The sequence below is a fragment of the Odocoileus virginianus genome, chromosome 13 (genome assembly GCF_023699985.2).
Source record: "Odocoileus virginianus isolate 20LAN1187 ecotype Illinois chromosome 13, Ovbor_1.2, whole genome shotgun sequence".
In the NCBI taxonomy this organism is placed as follows: domain Eukaryota; kingdom Metazoa; phylum Chordata; class Mammalia; order Artiodactyla; family Cervidae; genus Odocoileus; species Odocoileus virginianus.
Genome location: NC_069686.1, coordinates 18,429,982 through 18,449,274, shown reverse-complemented (window position 1 = coordinate 18,449,274; position 19,293 = coordinate 18,429,982). Strand labels below are relative to the sequence as shown.

The window sequence follows — 19,293 nt, the reverse complement described above, 5'->3', positions numbered from 1 at the left end:
GTTTACAACCATAAACGCTGGTGAAAACTGAGTAAAGACATACAAATCTTTTTATAATTAAAGACAGTTTCTCACATTTTTTGACAGTGAGGTTACACTACATTTTCAAAATTTAGATTTTGTATTATAGATTTTGCTTAAACCTCTACAAGGCGTTTTTTTCTAATACTGGTATAAATATTTTAGAAATGTTCACCAAATGTGCAGTGTAATACATAGGTTCACCACCTTTTAAAACTAGGCCAATGTGGAATCAAATATCTTAATATATAACACATACAACATTGTGAGCATTGACCAAACGAGGAGACTACATTAAGGAGAACAGCGGGAAGCTTGTCTCTGAAATCTTGAAGGAAGGCCTCAAAGCGGGAACGCGAAAGGCTAGGAAACACTACAGGTCCCAGCATGCTTTGCGACAACCGTTGTCCACAACCCCCAGAGTGCCTTGCTCGCCGAATGCCGATTTCTCTCACAGCTGGGGCTTGTAGTTCTCTTTGGAGCCAATCCGTGAGGGCGGCGTTAGTTTAGCCAGCCGCAGGCGATTAGGCTTAGTCTTCCAGTTTCGGCGTAGGGGAAACGCTTCGGGTCCTGGGGTGGAGTCTTTGTCTCATCTCTCGGCTACTGCTTTACTCAGGTAAGTGGTAGGGAGGCTACTTCTCCCCGCCGCTGGGGCCTTGCCTTGCTGTCTGGGAGCGACTCGGCTGGGGCGAAGCCGTTTGTCTCTAAGCTCTCGCCGTAGCAGCCGCCGCCCATCCCTCTTTGTGTGCTGGGGGAAGCCGCGGAGCTAGTGGCGGCGGCTGCTGCTGTTGCAGGCGAAGGAGAGGGACGTTACCGGGAAGTTGCTGGCAGGCGGACTCTTCCCCATCCCGCCACCGAACAGGTGGGTGGACTGCCCTTCCGTCCCCTTCTGTCTGCTGTGTCTCGCGTCGCGGCCCTAAGGGCGGCTTGGCCTGCTGACAGTGCCGCCCAGCCCGGCCCGGCCTTGAGAAGGAGAGGCTGGGTGGGTCAGGAAGGCTGGGGCCTCGACGAACCCACTCCCTTCTCTCTGGACCCTTCGGAGGGGCCCCGAGAAGCCTTGAGGCTCGTTGGAGGCCACCTCCCCAAGAGGCCCTAGGTGAACCGCGCCCTCTTGGTCCATACCCAGGGGAGAAGTGACTCCTCTACGCCTTGCTCAACCCGGTGTGTATTGGAAAGTACCGAGACGCGGAGATTGTAGCACAAAATTCCTGAGACTTTCTCTTTCTTGGAGTTTTAAGAAAGTGAATGTGTCAGGCATGGAGGCTCCGGCCTCTCGCAGGTTGAGTGGTCCTGTCAGCTGTATGCCATTATTCAATCAGACTTTGTTGTTGGGCTTTCACTCAAAGTGTGTTAGAGTCGCGCAGTCATGTCCTACTCTTTGCGACCCCAACATACTTAAAGTGTGTGTGTGTGTGTGTGTGTTTTATGTTGTGTGTTATATAGCCCGCCAGGCTTCTCTGTCCATGGGATTCTCCAGGCAAAAATACTGGAGTGGGTTGCCATTTCCTTTTCCAAAGGGATAGAATCCTGGTCTCCTGCATTGCAGGCATATTCGTTACCGCCTGAGCCGCCAGGGAAGCTCTACCTTTAAGTACAGTTTATAGTTATATTTGTGTTTTGCGTCTCTATAGTATTACTATTGCATGGTAGGTTTAGAATTTATAGGAATTTTCTGTCTGACTGCCTGTTTTATCAGATTTCTAGGAGTGAATGCAAAACTGGTAGCTGATTTGCTATGTCTTAGAGCTTGGCTTTTAATGGCAATCCATGTCCTCTGTTTTAAGAGCCAGAGACATTGTGTTAAATTTGAGCATGTGAACATTAAAGAGTTTACTGAGTGCTAATTACTATGCTCAACTGTGAATATTTCCTATATACATCTGTTTATAATGATTTTCAGGTCTTAGTAGTATATATGCTTCTTTTATTTTAAAAGTAGAGTGTACATGTTCTCATTTGATGACCTTGAACTACATGGCCTTTCAAGACAGTTCTCTTCTTGAAAGACAGAGTTGTTTTTTTTTTTTTCCATTTATTTTTATTAGAAGAGACAGTTTTAAAAGAGTGCTCCTTTTACCAATTTAATGATGATTGTATGCTTCTTAAGGTTGCAAACATGTCTGACAAAAGTGAATTAAAGGCAGAGTTGGAACGTAAGAAGCAGCGGTTGGCTCAAATCAGAGAGGAAAAGAAGAGGAAAGAAGAAGAAAGAAAGAAAAAGGAAGTATGTTTGATTTTTTAAAAGATAATATAAAATAATTGGATTTTAAGTACTTATACCTTTATTGCTTTCAGAATAGTTAAAATTCCAGCAGTTGTGACTGCACATATAGCACTCTAGGTGAAAAGCTCAATATACGTACTTAGTCTTTTAGGAATATGTTTACTATATAAAGTAAGGGGCATCTGCCTATAATTATTGATAAAATGTGATATAATCAGAGCTTAGTTTGGACTTTGAGCTTATCTGAATATCTTACCAGTCAGAACTGCTAGTTGTCAGAATAATAGCAAAGAGAAATATAGACTAGATTATTAATTGATTAAGGGATTATTTAATTGATTGTGTCTCCTTTGTCATGAGTTGGTCATTGAAATATTTTTACCAGGTAGTGGGTTTGATACTATCATGAAGATGGGCTTAGATACTTAGATCTGATTTTTGGCATCACCATTTTATTATGTATGGCAAATATACATTGACCCTGAGCTAGAGATATTTTACTTGCTCCTGTCTTGAAATGTACATTTGTCCCGATGGAAACTGTGTAGACAGATGTATATATTTTTATCTTCAATGTTTTAAATGGCCAGTGTTAAGATAGTTTGTTCCTAATATGACATTAGTATGAAGTTTTTCTATGTGATAGCCTGAACCAGGGGCCCCCAACCTCCAGGATCTAATGCCTGGTGATCTGAGGTGGAGCTGATGTAATAGTAATAGAAATAAAGTACACAATGAATGTAATGTGCTTGAATCATCCCGAAACCATTTTCCACTCCCTGTCCATGGAAAAATTGTCTTCCATGAAACTTGTCCCTGGTGCCAAAAAGGTTGGGGACCACTGGCCTAAATAATAGCCAAGACTTCTTGGAATCTCTTAGGGAAAAAGAAAAAGCAAAGGTCCAGTTTATGTGCAGCATTGCTATGATGCTGTAAAGGCCTACAATTGAAGAATTTTCTAGTTTATTCTGAACCTTTTTGTGATCCATTACTGTAAGAGTGTTGGACCTTTAGGTTAGCTATTTGATTAAAAACTGATAGCTATTTGATTAAAAACCATTCCAAACTAGTACCTATAGTCTTAAACCCTTCAGAACTGAGAGCAAATTTGATATTTGTTTTCTAAACATGGTCATAAGTGGCTGTACAGAATATCTATTAGATGATTTATATCTAATTTAAAGTTTATAAAACATTACAAGAGACATTAAATCAGTGCTATTAAAGTCAGTCTAATCGTTATATATTGATACAGTGTTTACTTGATAATACAGTTTCTTTGGCTATTTTAATGAAATTTTCTGATGACTCTTTTAAGTTAAAATGGTATGATAGAATATTATGACTAAAAAAAGTTCACTGCCAATAATTGTATGAGTAATGGTTGTCTTAGCTGAAATAGACTTTTGAGGTGTATACATGAGACTTTTCCCTTTAAGGCTTAAATTTCCCTTGAGATGTTGAGAGTATTGATTTGAGAGTATTGAGGTTTATAACTGGAAGATTTTGCTAAAACTATAAATGGCTAAAATAAAAGTTGGTAAAAATTTCAGTAATGAAAAGTTTTGTGCTATGCAAGAGTAAATTTTAATTTAACCGAACCATGAAAATAAGACCAATAGTTGATAAAAATAAAACCTTTCTCCAGATGAATTTTTGACAAACATCCTCTACATAAATTTGCATAAGTACAATGAAGACTACATATAGAAGTTTGAGGCACTTGGACTTTTTCAACAAATCAAATTGTTCATTTACTTAAAATTTGTTATGTCTTAAATGATAGTCTTTATTTTTTTTCATAGCATTTTGATATTTATGTATTTGTGAGATTTCCACAATTCTTGACCATGGATAGCAATTTCATATTATAAATTAATATTATAAATTAAATAGAAATTTTTGAACATATCTGTTCAGAATGTTTTTGTGAGAACTTCTTGATTACATATAAAAATGAATCAATTTAATACATATCATTTGGAGATTTTTACTAAAACTATGAGAATGATTTTCATTTGGTGACTATAATGTGTATTCAAAACTAAGCCCACCTCCAGATGTATACAGTGTTAACACATTATTTAAAACATATGTATTTTTGCAAATAGAAGTGTTTCATACCATATGTAAATTTAAGTTTTAACTTAAAAAATTTAGACTGATCAGAAGAAGGAAGCTGTTGCTCCTGTGCAAGAAGAATCAGATCTTGAAAAAAAAAGGAGAGAAGCTGAAGCGTTGCTTCAAAGCATGGGTCTAACTGCAGAATCCCCCATTGGTAAGGATAAGATTATATCTGTCAATAAAAGAGAGGCATAGATCTTACTCAGCTCAGATATACATGAGATGAGTGAATTGATTTAATGTATTTTGTATATCTTTCTTATTTGTGCCTCATAAAGCATTAATTTTATAATTTGTTTGGAATTGACTTTTTCAGATGTGTTAATACATTGTTTATTTTGTTTGTTCAGAAGAGCTGCAAGACTATTTTATTAACATAAGCCAGTTGACTTTTCTTGTTAAATCATTAACTTATTTCGGCAGACATTTGTTGAACTAGGTTTCTGTGCCACACTGTATTAAGCTCAATGATGATTGTGATTCCTGATCTTCTTAACTCTATAATCCTTTCTATAAGTTAAAGAGAGGTATAGTGAATCAAAATTCTAAGTGTACTGATGTTCAAAGGTATAGGAGTGGAAGGAGAAGCTTATAACCTTCTGCTGTCAATGCCAATAAGGGAAATAATATTGGTAGCTGATTTTGGCAGCAGTTTGACTTAACCTTGTTCTTTTTCTGGACTCTTCATTTTTATAACAGTACTAGACCAAAAAGCTGAAATAGTAAAAGTACTGAGGACAATCTTGTTACATATAGACATTAAATGCTTACTTAAAATAATTCTGAACTGGGTGCTGTTACATAATATTTTAGTTTGATGTGGCTTTTGTCATTTAGCATCCTAAAATTCAGGGTTAGTTTGTGGGCTCATTCCATCTAGTCCAGAGGACAGATAACAGAGGATAGTACCTGCTGTATGCCTATTGTTGGGAACGGCAACATAACAGTCTTTAAGTATTATAACTGTCTTGTTAGAGTTACTATTTCTAAAAAGTTTTAAGGTGAAAAAAGCTGGTTACTTTCATGGTCTGGCTTCATTGTTATTTCTCTCAGCTTATTGTGCTGTGCTTAGTCACTCAGTTGTGTCCAACTCTTTGCGACCTCATAGATTGTAACCCATCAGGCTCCTCTGTCCATGGGGCTTCTCCAGGCAAGAATACTGGAGTGGGTTGCCATGCCTTCCTCCAGGGAAATCTTCCCAACCTAGGGATCAAACCCAGGGCTCTCACATTGCAGGCGGATTCTTTATCATCTGAGCCACCAGGGAAGCCCGTGAATCCTGGAGTGGGTAGCCCATCCCTTCTCCAAGGGATCTTCCTGACCTAGGAATCGAACTGGAGTCTCCTGTATTGCAGGTGGTTTCTTTACCAGCTGAGCTACCAGGGAAGCTCTTTCAGCTTATTTGTCTTTTTCTTATTGATAAAATTTGAAGGTTGAAATACTTTAATTTTTATGTCTTTTATTTGGTAAACTTATGTTGCACATTGCAATTTTAAAAGGAAATTAATCAGAACACTTTTATCTTGTTGAAAAAAAAAATACCCTAGAACCTAAACCAGGTTGCTTATTTGCTGTATAGGCTTTAAGTGATCATTTTTTTCTGAGCCTTGGCTTTGGTTTTCTCCTGTAGGATTTTTTTTTTTTTTTCCTTTTCTATTCTCTGTAGGACTTCAGTTTCACTAAATTCACTTGCTCATATTTTTCAATTTATGGCCCACGTCCATCATCTATTCTTGAATGTTCTTTAGTTGTATGTGTGTTTCTCCTTCATTACCCCTCTCCAATTTCATTCTCCTTCACAGTCTTGCATTAAGTACTGGTTCTTGGGTTTTTAACATGCATCCTTTTGATCAGTCTGGCATGTGTTGACATTTTTCCAGTTTTTATGTAGGTATCTGTGTGTGGATATGTTTAATGTGCATAAGTGGTATTGTGCTCTGTGTTTCACTTTGTCTTTTTCCTTTTTTTCAAAGCAGGTTTGTATTTGAGATTTACCCATGTTGTTACTTATAATCTAGTTACTTATTTCTGACTGATACATAATATTCTATCATATACTGTATTTTACTTATCTGTTCCCTAGTGATTTCTTCTGTCACTTTGCTTTGCTTTCACAAGCAACACTGCAAAGAATATATTCTTTTCCCTTGAAAGGACTGTGGAAGAGTTTCTCTGGAATGTATGCTGAAGAATTGGCTTGGTATGTTATTGTAGACTTACATTTTTTAGGTCCTGCCTACCATTCTGAAGAATAACTAAGTTTATCCTTCTGCTACCAGTGTGTGAGAAAGTAACTGTTTCACTGTATCCATATCACTTGATATTATCCAACTTTCCAATTTTTGTCTACTTGATGGGTGTAAAATAGTATGCCAGAATGTTAGTATACATTTATATTTAAATGTTTAATATACATTTATCTGTTTACAGTGAGAGTGACCATTTTTTCATTTATCTACTTTTCATATTTTCCCTTCTACGAATTGCATATTCATGTTCTTTGTCCATTTACTATTAGGGTTCTTTATCTTGCTGTAGGAGTTCCTTGTATACTTAAGAGAAGACTTATTTGTTGTAGTCTTTTTAAAAATACCTTCTCCTAGTTTATTATCTACAGTATTTAAAAAAAATTTTATTGAAGTATCATTGACTTAAAATGTGTTAGTATCAGATGTACAGCAAAGTGAATCAGTTATGCCTATACATATCTCACTCTTTTTTAGATTCTTTTCACATATAGTTCAAGTATTGAGAAGAGTTCCCTGTGCTATACAGTACTATTCAGTCATTTCAGTTCAGTCGCTCAGTCTTGTCCGACTCTCTGCGACCCCATGAATCGCAGCACGCCAGGCCTCCCTGTCCATCACAAACTCCCGGAGTTTACTCAAACTCATGCCCATCGAGTCGGTGATGCCATCCAGTCATTTCATCCTCTGTCGTCCCCTTCTCCTCCTGCCCCCAATCCCTCCCAGCATCAGGGTCTTTTCCAACGAGTCAACTCTTTGCATGAGGTGGCCAAAGTATTGGAGTTTCAGTTTCAGCATCAGTCCTTCCAATGAACTCCCAGGACTGATCTCTTTAGGATGGACTGTATGTGTCAGTCCAAATCTCCCAATTTATCCCTTTTTCTTCCCCCTGGTAACCATAAGTTTGTTTCCTACGTCTGTGACTCTATTTCTGTGTTGTAAATAAGTTCATTTGTACCTTTTTTTTTTTAGATTCCATATTTAAGTGATATCATATGATATGTTTTCTCTGTCTGACTTCATTCAGTATGACAGCTTTAGGTCCATACATTTTGCTGCAAATGTCATTATTTTGGCTTTTTGGTGGCTGAATAATATTCCATTGCATATATGTACCACATCTTCTTGATCCATTCCTCTGTCAAAGGACATTTAGATTGCTTCCATCATAGTATCTTTTATTGAAACAGAATCCTTCATTAAAAAGAATTATTCATTTGGTTGCATTGGGTCTTAGTTGCAGCACCTGGGATCTTTGCATCATAAGGGATCTTTCCTTGCAGCACATTTTGCACCAAACCTCTAGTTTGGTGCTTGGGCTCGGTAGTTGTGGCATGCAGTCTCTCTAGTTGTGCCACATGGGCTGCAAAGCGCATAGGCTCAGTAGTTGCAGCACGGGGCTAGTTGTTCTGGAACATGTGGTCTTAGATCCCTGATCAAGGATAGAACATTTCGATATGTTTAAATCTTTTATTTTAATAGTGGTCAGATCTGTCATTTATAGATGACAACTCCCTCCCTTTTTTGGTCTTCTTTTAAAAGATATCCTTTCCTACTTTGAGAATACAAATATAGTCTACATTTTCTTTATTATTTTAGCCTTCACCTTTAGAAGGCAGGGAGCCAACCTAATTTTTCTCCATTTAGTTATCTTATTAGGGTTTTTCTATGTATGCCTATAAATGAAATTTGCGTATAATTTTCTTATGCTCTTCCTGTTCAGTGGCCACCATGGTTCTGGTTTTAAAATAAGTTGGATAGCTTTCTCTTTTGCTGTTTTGTGGAACAGTTGTAAAAGATAGGTATTATCTGTTCCTTAAACACTTGGTAGAACTCAACTGTAAAATTATCTCAGGTTATGGTTTTTGTCCCCAGAGGATAGTGGAGAACAGGAGTTATTCACCATTTCAGTTTTTCTAATGGTTATAGTCTATTCAAGTTTTTTGTTGTTGTATCAGTTTGATTTTTTTTAAAAATAATAAAGGTTTATTATCACTCATAGTTTCTGCCAGTCAGGAATTTGGTAGTGGTTTAGCTTGGTGGTTCTGGCTCAGGGTCTCTCATGAGGTTGAAGTCAAGATCAGTCAGAGCTGAAGGTTTGATTGGGGCCTGAGGATTTGCTTTACCAGCCATGTGATTTGCTCAGTCGCATGGCCAGCAGGTTGGCTTTGGTTGTTAGTGGGAGGCTTGAGTTCTTATCTGTGTGGGCCATTCCATAAAACTACCTGCTTGAGTATCCTTGGCAGCATGTCACCTGGCTGCAGTGTGTCAGCAGTCCCAAGAGAAAGAGCTGGAAAGAAGCTATCCTTTCTATGACTTAACCTTGGAAGTCAGAGAACATGGCTTCTGCCATATTCTGTCTGTTGGAAGAGAGTCACTAAGTCCAGCCCACATTCACAACGAATTTTGACATTCCTTAAAATCACCAAAATATGTATGACAAACTCATGGATCTTCTCATATTTTGAGATGATTATATGCTTTTTATTGCCTTTAATATGTTAATATAGTTTATATTGTTAGGTTTTCAAATGTATAAGCATGCTTACATTTGGAATAAATCCATCTTAGTTATGAGAAAAGACTTTTCTTACATAGCACTTACATTTTATTTAGGAATTCATCTATAACTCAGAGTCAGGCCTATAGCTTTTTTCCTTTTACTATATTTTGTCTGGTTTTATTATAATGATTATAGTAATCTCATTAAGTGAGTTGTGTAGTTTTCCACCTTCTGTTCTCTCACAAATATCTAAAGATCTTTCCAGTATTTATTTGAAATTAGGCCTGGAGAATAAAGGATACAGGCGAAAGCATTGGCTATCAAACTTTCTGGATAGTAACAATAAAAATAGTTTCTGTATCATAACCTGGATGGATACTTGTTTTTCTTTTCACTACAAATGTATTTATTAAATATTTTTAAATCGTAGAAGTATGAAAACACCACTAGAATGCAAAAGAATTTATTAAAAACATCAGTCTGGTTTTAGCTAAAATGGACTTTTTACCTTTTTAAAAAAAAATTCTACTGAAAAGAATTAGTTTTTTTAAAGAGATACAGCTAAAACGGCTGCTCTTAGCTTCTCTTTGCTAATAGATTCTTATTTATTTGATCATTTGATTGTTTTTTTGTCAGAGGTCCTTAAGAACAGTGGTAGCATGTTACATTTTTTATCCCTGGTGTCCATTGCAGACTGAATGCTTAAATGATTATTCAATTATTATTAGGTCATATGTCTTTCCACCTAGTAAGACCAATAAAAGCCATCTGCTTTAAAAACAGTAACAACAAAATCTTGTTTAAATTTAAGCAAAATGCATAGTGGAAATTGAAATTTGAATATTTCACAAAAGAAATATGGCTTGATTATTTTTTTAATGAAATTTAAGTGGCTAGTCTTAAGAAAGTTAATTTTAAGCACAACTTTCAAGACATATTTTATCAAACGTGGAGTTAATAAACACTGATCTCCCCCACCCCCCAAAAAAGTGAATCTTTTTGAATGTGTGACTACTGTTTTAACCGTCTTACAAAGAGATGAAAACAGATTTTGTCAGTTGTTCTGTAGCCTGAATCTGTATCAGTAGGGCATAGTGTATTGCTTTTATATACTGTGATAGTCAGTTTTTTATTAGGAATAAACAAAGTTTGGTAGTCAAAATAAGTATAGCTTCATTTATCTCCCTCTCTTTTAACTTCCAATATTTTAAATCTGATTTTTCCAGTTTTATTGAGAAATAATTGACAGATACATCACTGTATAAGTTTAAGGTGTACATCATGATGGTTTGATTTATGTGCATATGTAATACGCATATGTGTGTGTATATGCATATTACATAGGATTACTACAATAGGTTTGGTTAACATCTATCATCTCATAGATAAAATAAAAAGAAAAAAATTTCTCCTAATGATAAGAAGTCTTAGGATTTGTTTTCTTAAAGTTTCCTATATATCATACAGCAGTGTTAACTCTAGTCATCATGTACAACATTCCCTAGCACTTATTTATCTAATAACTAGTAATTCTGATTTTTATATAGAATTTCTATGTTATCAAGTCATTTTTTTCAGGTTTAGCTTAATTTTAACAATTCTTATAGTATTTTAATGCTATAAAATTTTATTAATTTCTTTTACAAAATTTACCTGTGGTCTGAAACATTAAAGAGAATAAAGGAAACATTTAGGGGAGATTAGAGAAGGGATTTAACGCTATCAGAAGAAGGGGTCATAGGAAAGGAAGAAATTGATATTTCAGAAAATTAAAGTTTAAAGCATCATCTTTCAAGACAAAAAAGATAAAGTATGAAAACTTAAAGTTATTTAAATGTTAATATTTCAGCCTAGAAACACTTATAGCCACAAGAGGGCATTACCGTGTAACTCAGCCTTTGAGTGCCGAGAATCATAGATGAACTATAAGAGGCCTCACATGGTTTGGTTATCTCAGAAGCTCATTCCTCCCATTTGTGCTCTTCCAACACTCCCTACATTTACTTTCTTTAGCTGTCCACCTTTTCTGGGTTCTTCTTCCTAGCAAGAGCCCCTTCTTGCTAGAGACATTCTTCTACTTCGAAAATAATTGGGCTGTGTACCATCCTTGTTCATGTCTGTGACTTTTGTGTAATTCTCAGTGGTTGACTCAAAGTTGACTCTGGTTTCTAAATCTAGGTGCATACCCAAGTCCTTTGTGGTTTAAAAATTTCTAGTTGTTTTCTTCATAGACCAGTTGGCAACAGCATTAATTTTATATCCTGGGAAGGCCAAGCTCTAAGCTAGTAGAAAAGGCCTTCTTGGTTCTTGGTTAGCTTTTTGTCATCAAGAATCAGTGTCACAGCCTTCCAGTATTATTTGCATGATCGGTGCAGTTAATGGGGGTAGATTTGTCTTTCAGTTTACTTCACATTTCTTCCTTGGTTTTTGAAGAAAGGATTAGATATCTGTGCTCTAAACTTCTAAGAAATTTAAATTCATTCACCTGATTCACTCATATCATATTCACTCATAAATCTTTTATTTTGTACCATTTTTAAAGCCTTACTTTAGACTATATGCAGAACTGTATGGTGAAGGTAATCTGATTGAATCAATGTTCTAATCATGCAAATCATATTTCAGGTACTTGGCAAAGGCTAATTAATAAAGCTTATGTTATTTCTAAAGCTGATTGTATTCTTAAACCATTTTTGAAAATGAATTCTAAAATTAAGTCTTTGCTGAAATTTGAATGGCTGTGAGCTATTTAGTTTTTGTTTGTTTTTTTTTAAGCTTTTCTGAGTGCACGCATTTATTCATTTTTGGGTGGTGTTTATTGGAGGCTGGGAGTATAGTGACATTGCCTTATTGTGCAGTTACTATATTCTTTGACTTGTCTAGACTAATTGGGTTAAAATAAGGTTGTCACCAAATAATGCTTCCTTTCCCTTTTTTCCTGTTTACATTCTTCCTTTTTTAATGATAGTCAAATTCTTTTTCTAGATTTGTCCCTTCTGTGGTATAGATTGATGTTGCAAGATGAGTTTGGTGGGCCAAATAAAACTTTGAATCCTTAATGAGTGTCTTTATCAGCTGGTTTGAAAACTGTCTTTTGGTTGAAAGAATAGTTCTGAGAAAGAGATTTTTGTCTAGTTACAAACTTGAAGTTGTGATTTATTTTGCTTCTGGCTGAAGATCTGTGTTAATTTGATTGCATCACCCCTGTGATTTATTTTTTATTTCTGAAACTTTTGAGAATTGCCTAGTTTAATGTATTTACTTATGTATGTATAATTGCTGTTTAACCTGTTTTCATAAAATATTGGAGGTAGCATTTTTTTTTAACACAGTCTTAACTAGTTCAGATACTATGATGAACTTATTGATTAGAGTTAAAGTCACCAGAAAGGGGAAAAAACATTAACTGGAAAATAATTTTATAATTTATCACAATTAGATTGATAGGAATATCACTATTTTCCTCAAATCTTTCATTTATGTATACTTAGAAAAATTATGTTCCTAAGCCTAAAGTTAAGTATATAATTTAAAAAGCTAAAAATTTCTTCTTTGGAAATCTTTAATATGAAAACATTGTAGTACCTCACTATAACTCAATACACATATTTGTGCTTATCTTACAGCACAGTAGACAAACCACTGTTAGATATTACTTTTATTATTGTATTAGTTGGGACTCGGGGGAAGCCTCACAGTGAGAGTTGGACAAAAAGATGAGGAAAAACTCAACCTAAGAGAAGTTCAGTTCAGTCGCTCAGTCATGTCCGACTCTTTGCGACTGCATGGACTGCAGCATGCCAGGCTTACTTGTCCATCACAAACCCCCTGAGTTTGCTCAAACTCATGTCCATTGAGTTGATGCCATCCAACCATCTCATCCTGTGTTGACCCTTCTCTTCCCACCTTCAATCTTTCCCAGCATCATGTTCTTTTCCAATGAGTCAGTTCTTCATATCAGGTGGCCAAAGTATTGGAGCTTCTGCTTCAGCATCAGTCCTTCCAGTGAATATTCAGGATTGATTTCCTTTAGGATTGACTGGTTGGATCTCCTTGTAGTCCAAGGGACTCTCAAGAGTCTTCTCCAACACCAAAGTTCAAAAGCATCAGTTCTTCGGCGCTCAGCTTTCTTTATTGTCCAGCTCTCACATCCATACATGACTACTGGAAAAACCATAGGTTTGACTAGATGGACCTTTGTTGGCAAAGTAAGAGAAGTTAGGGGACATTGAAGTTCTTTTATTTCAGATACAAGTCATGTTTAGCTACTTTGAGTTATACACGCAGCCCCTAGCACAGTACTATCCACATGTGAATTATATAAAGGCAATCTGGTTTTAGCATTGTTTCCAAGAGATTTTAATTGCAAAATTAGAAACCTTTTATTATATTTTTATGGTCTTTTGAAATTTGAGCAAGAATTAACCACAGTATCTCAGGAAATCAATATTCTAGCTATGTTTCTTTTCCTTCTAATCTTCCTATTGGTTTCCAGTAGAATTTGGCATTGAAAACTAAGGTTGATCTGTTTTGTACCTATGTTTAAGATATAAATCATCATACTATACTTGGTGCATTTTGTTAGATTAGCAAACCCACTGTTTTTACTGAAGCACGTGTAAACATTTAAACATAATTTTAAGGATTCAGTAAAAGTGAGTATTCCAAAAACACAGACTTTTAATTAAGTACATTTTTCTTTAGATTGGTTCCTATATAACTAGGAACTTAACCTTCTTTTCAGTAAACTATTAAAAGAAGGGCTTGCAGTTCAACATAAAATGTATTAGTCACTTGATATTGTACATTGAAAAATTATTTTAAAAAGATACTTAGGGTTGGGGTCATTTATGGTAAAATTGAACCAGAAGATGGCAGTGATGATCCTCTTATACTCCCTGAAATGGTAATCAAAAAGTTTACAAGTATAATAGCATGAAATACTCATGTTCAACTTTTGGTATCTAATGTTAAAAGTAACAAGTTAGGGGAGAGCATTTGCTGTTTGTTTTATATACTATGAAAAATGTGTATTTTTCTATAAGAAGGGATTAAGAATATTTTGGGTGTCTGTATCTTTGTCTGTACACTTCAGTTTTTTCTGAATACTGGGGTAAGGAAGTTACCATTAAGCCTTGCCTTGTTTAAGTTGCATGCATCACTTTATGTTATGCATCATGTCTAGAAGGCATGTTGTTTTATGGCCTGTTTGCATTTTTCACCCAAATTGCTGGAAACTAATGAACTTTTAAAGGAGTCATTCCTTTACCAGTAGTCATTTCTCTAAATTGGCTCTTTTTATTTATTTTTTTTTTGGAGGGGAAAATTATATCATTTAAGACATTAATTTTTTTTGAAAGAAAAGATTGACAAAAAAATAAATGATCTGGTGATCTTAAAAGCAAAAAGTTAGAAAGGGGAGAAGGAATGCTTTCCTTTGAAAATTAGTACCCACATTTGGTGTTGGCCAAGATGAAAATGCATCCTTTCATAATCTTGCCTTATTTTTTTTAATATAAAGCCCAAATGCATTTTGCCAGAGAAATTGCATGAATCGTCAGCATGCGTTGTTAACTTTTGTCTTTCTCCTCTTCTTTTACTGTTCATTTTCATTCATGTACTTTTGTTTTTTGGTTTGCCATTATTTTTTCTTTTTTGTTAATTACTTCATATTAAATTACTTTTGAAACGTCATAAGCTGAGCAACCTCTCCGTGTAGTAACAGCGGATACCTGTCTATTTCACTATTTAGTCCCTCCTCCTATGTCTCCATCCTCCAAATCTGTGAGCACACCAAGCGAAGCTGGGAGCCAGGACTCTGGAGATGGTGCGGTGGGATCTAGGTACAGTAATCTTCTTTCAATATCTTAATGATAGAATGCATTTACTACCCAGTTACTGTCAGTGGTATAGAGCAACTCTAAATAGTTATGTTGAGTTAGTCGTAACATTTTAAAACCTAAATGACACAGAAATTGTTTATTGTAAATTGGGGGGAAATTTTTAAAAAACATTATTTTACTGTCACACTTGATTAATTTAGCTACTGACTAGTTAACTGATTTATGCTGATTTTCTTATATTAAAAATAGAAGTGTTAATTCATTTAATTATTTTTTCTATTTAAGTAGCAGTGTATTGGTTATTATGTGAGTGTTTTGGGTATAAATAGTGTAAACTCTCTTATGCTTAGTTTCCATCTGGTAATTGAAATAAACGATTCAGTTAAACAGCCTAATTCTATTAAGTTATTCTAATAGGTAGAAAATAATGCATAAAATATCAAGAATAAGGAATAATTGCTAAGGAAACATTGAGTGTTTACTGGCTTCAATAAAAATTTTAAAAAGTATTTACTGGCTTGAGGGCATTATGCTAAGTGAAAGAAATCAAAGGGAAAAACAAATACTGTATGATCTCACTTATAAGTGAAATTTAAAAAACAAAACTAGCTCATTGATACAGAGAAAAGATTGATTCATTTTTATTTTCATTTTTAAAATTTTTGATGTTTGCCAGAGGTGGGGGAGGTAAGGGGTGGGCAAAATGGGTGAAGGGGGTCAAAAAGTACAAACTTCCAGTTATAAGTCATGGAGATATAAATGTCCAGCGTGGAGACTGTAGTTAAGTTTAACTACATATATATATATATGAACACCTTATGGTGGTTTAGTTGCTAAATCATGTCTGACTCTTGTGACCCCATGGGTTGTAGGCTGCCAGGCTCTCTGTCCATAGGATTTTCCAGGCAAGAATACTGCAGTGGGTAGCCATTTCCTTCTCCAGTAGTTAACAATAATATGTTGTATATTTGAAAATTGCTGAGAGATTGGGTCTTAGAGAAAGAGAAAATCGTAAGAAAAAATTTTGTAACTATGTAAGATGGATGTTAACGAGACTTATTATGGTGATCATTTCACCATATGTACAAATATCAAATCATTATGTTATATACTTGAAACTGATATTATATACCAGTTATACCTCAATTTAAAAAAAAAGGTCACTGCCAAGTTTTCCTGAACTTGCATCTTCCTTGTAAAACAGTATCTCACATTTGTTTTATCATCCTGCATACATGTTGGGGCTTGAATTTCAAACATTCAGTAAGATTTCAACTTCTTTCCAAGTACCATACTGAGAAAAGTATTACTTCTCTGCCACACTCTGAATAATACCAAATCTTTATTTAACAACATCTTACATTTTGATTTCTTTTGGCAACTGAAATGAGACTAAACATAGCCAGTTAAAAAGCTTTATTCAGAATCCTTATTTGGGGCTAGGAAGTTACATGTCTTCCTCAGGAAAACCTAAACACACCTTTTAATGAGAAGTAAGCTAAGAAGTTTTATCTTCGTGCCCAGGCACCTCGATTGAAGTTGCAAACAAGTAATGAGTATCTAAAAGACAAGACAAAAAAAGAAGAAAAGGGGCTAACTAATCCATAAACTCAGTCCTTTAATCACTTTCTGAATAATCAAGTTGTCATTAACAATTAGAAGACACAAAAGGCTTACCAGTCTGAGTTTGAGATATGCTTTCCAAACCTGTTCTGTTTATAGAACTGAAACTGCAGATTTAAGCGATAATCTTTTTGGATGTTAAGTGACATGATAAAAGAATATATTATAGATTAAAGGCTGAATTTATTTAATCTAAGTTCATTTTTAAAGGCTAAATTTGTTTCATGCTTTTGTACTTCTGTATTTTTATACAAATATGTTAGTATTCCTTTCCTAGTAAACAAGTGGCATTTTCAGAAGGGTTTTATTTTCCCCTTGTAATACATTACCAAAGTAAAAATATTTCCCAAGGTAAAAAACACACAAAAAATATTTATTAAATTTCTTTACTTGATATTATATATTATTTTAATGCCTATACTGTATTGTGTTAATTCTTTGTTCTTGATTTTGAACAGGAATAGAAAGATTACTCTAATGCAGCATCAGCTAGTTTGCTTTCAAAAATACTATGTAGCATGTATGCAAATTAAAATATGACCACCTGAGTTTCATTGGAAAACCTAAAGACTATTAGAGAGATCCAATTGGAATATTGTAAATTGGTATAGGAAGTAAATAACTGTTAAGAAATATGTTATTTTGTTAGAATACATATTATTTGAATTGCCAATTTAATGTTAAGTGCTATAGGCTATCACAGAAAATAACGTTCTTGGTCCTTGCCTCCATGGAACTTGCATTCTAATGCTCATTAATTTACATAACTTAAATATAGTATTCACTGTATTGAAAAATCCTAAGAATAATGTGCTAAATTGTGTTTAAAGTGTAGATTTGTAGATGTAAAACAAGAAAATGAGTATTTAAGTATCTTTAGGGGTATGTATTTTTATTTTTTATATTATGAAAATATGATAACATTTACAGGAGACTTGGAAAATACAGAACAAAGTTACATATAGTTCCACTATATTGCAATTTTTAAAAATACATAAGTATTTTTAGTTGGAGTTTCAATATCAAACTCTCAAAAATTAGTAGAATGAACAGACAGAAAAGTAGAAGGATAGACCTGAAAAGCACTATGAACCAATTCAACGTAATTAAAATCTATACAATTTTCACACAATAGCAGGATACAAATTCTATTCAAGTTCCTATAGACCTGGAGACACTGAAACATATCCAGGGACATAAAACAAGATGCAAAAATTTCATGGTCTAAAGGTATTGAAATCATACCTGTGCTCTCAAGTCTGTTATCACTGTGAAATTATGTTAGAAATCATGATCAAAAGATATTTTAAAACAATCCACATATTTTCAAATGCAATGTGACAATTACCAAGAGAGATCTCTGACTTAGCTATTGAAAGCCTCAGTAAAGTTAAAAGACTGAAAAATGACACAGGGTGGTTGCAGAGAAGAAAGCATTTGAGAAATTAATATCAAAATGAGAAATTAACATCAAAGATACTTTTAAAAAAGGGTATTTATTTTTTTATTAGAGAATGAGTACAAGATAATGGGAGAGAAATTCTCTTTTTGAATGAGATGACTTGATATCTTTTTAGCCTTAATATATATGTCATCTCCTTTGAGAATCCAAACTAATTTTTAATTGTTAATTTTCAAGAGGACTAAATATATTCACTTTTTAACATATATGTACACACAGCAAGAAAACTGTGAATTCCTTTAAATCACCTCCAGATTCCATAATAGAGAAATAATTAATATTGTTGATTAATTGATGATATTGGCAGTGAAGTAATCGCGTTTTAAAATATGTGACTTTTTAAAAGAATGCTGGAGTCTGAGAAAGAAAAAGAATGGATATAAATTGAGCTGGCATGATGATAATGAAAAAATAAACAGCAAAATGCATGAAGATGTGTGATGTATAAACCTGTACACTCAACTCCTTTAGCTGTCCAAGACAGTCGATGGATTACTGCACTTGGGGAATAGGAAAAAAACATATTAGACATTTCCAAGTATGATATCAAAACATCTGAATCACAGTTTCTCAATGCCAAAAGTTTCTGTTTGGCCTGGTGGTAATTTATGAATAAATACATAGGAGGCCATGAAAAGTATTTCTGTAACTTTGCTGACTGGCAAGTTGCATATCATTAAGATTCTAGTTCACTTTCTCAATCACTTCTGTTAACTCTAAGATTTAGATAACAGTTATTCAGTGAGTAATCCATGCTCCTTTTTTTACATCCTTTATCAGTTTATCTCTTGGGACTTTTGATTATATGTGTCAGGATTATATTAAAATTTTAATTTATATGTCTGGAGATGCCTTTAATATAATCCCATACTTTGTGCAATATATTTTCAGTACTGGCTCTGTCCTGAGGTAGAGTTTTACTCTATTTTAGACCAAAATGACATCCTTAACAAGGAGCTCTATGTCATTGGTAACAACTCGGACTCTTAGAGAATGTAAAGGGTATGTACAGAACATTCCTTGGAGAGCATCTCATAGAACCTCTTCTGGTTTAACAAAGCCTGAGTTTGTTGCTATTCATTGCTTAGTATAAAGTAAATCTTCACTGTGGCCCCTTCTTTGTTTGTGTACACACGTTACCATTTAAATCCCAACATCTTTCTTTATATTTTTTAAATGAAGCATTTCTCTAGTTCATTTGATTGCTTTTACTGTTAAGTTGCACAGGCAAGTAAAGATTTCATTTC

At 34.6% G+C, this 19,293-nt stretch overlaps 1 protein-coding gene across 12 annotated transcripts in view; it reads left to right on the top strand.

The window, feature by feature from the left end:
• The first annotated feature begins 459 nt into the window (after positions 1-459).
• DYNC1I2 (dynein cytoplasmic 1 intermediate chain 2) overlaps positions 460-19,293 on the top strand; it is a 53,532-nt gene continuing 34,698 nt past the window's right edge. For 2 of the 12 annotated variants that reach the window (XM_070476029.1, XM_070476028.1), the window contains exons 1-5: positions 461-637; positions 2,129-2,245; positions 4,406-4,523; positions 14,214-14,231; positions 14,871-14,961. In XM_070476029.1, the coding sequence (XP_070332130.1) occupies positions 2,138-2,245; positions 4,406-4,523; positions 14,214-14,231; positions 14,871-14,961 (335 nt within the window). In that variant the 5' untranslated portion in view covers positions 461-637; positions 2,129-2,137. Of the gene's footprint in view, positions 638-682; positions 884-2,128; positions 2,246-4,405; positions 4,524-14,213; positions 14,232-14,816; positions 14,962-19,293 lie in introns of those variants that run through there. The other 10 variants (XM_070476036.1, XM_070476024.1, XM_070476035.1 and 7 more) reach the window with 8 other exon arrangements.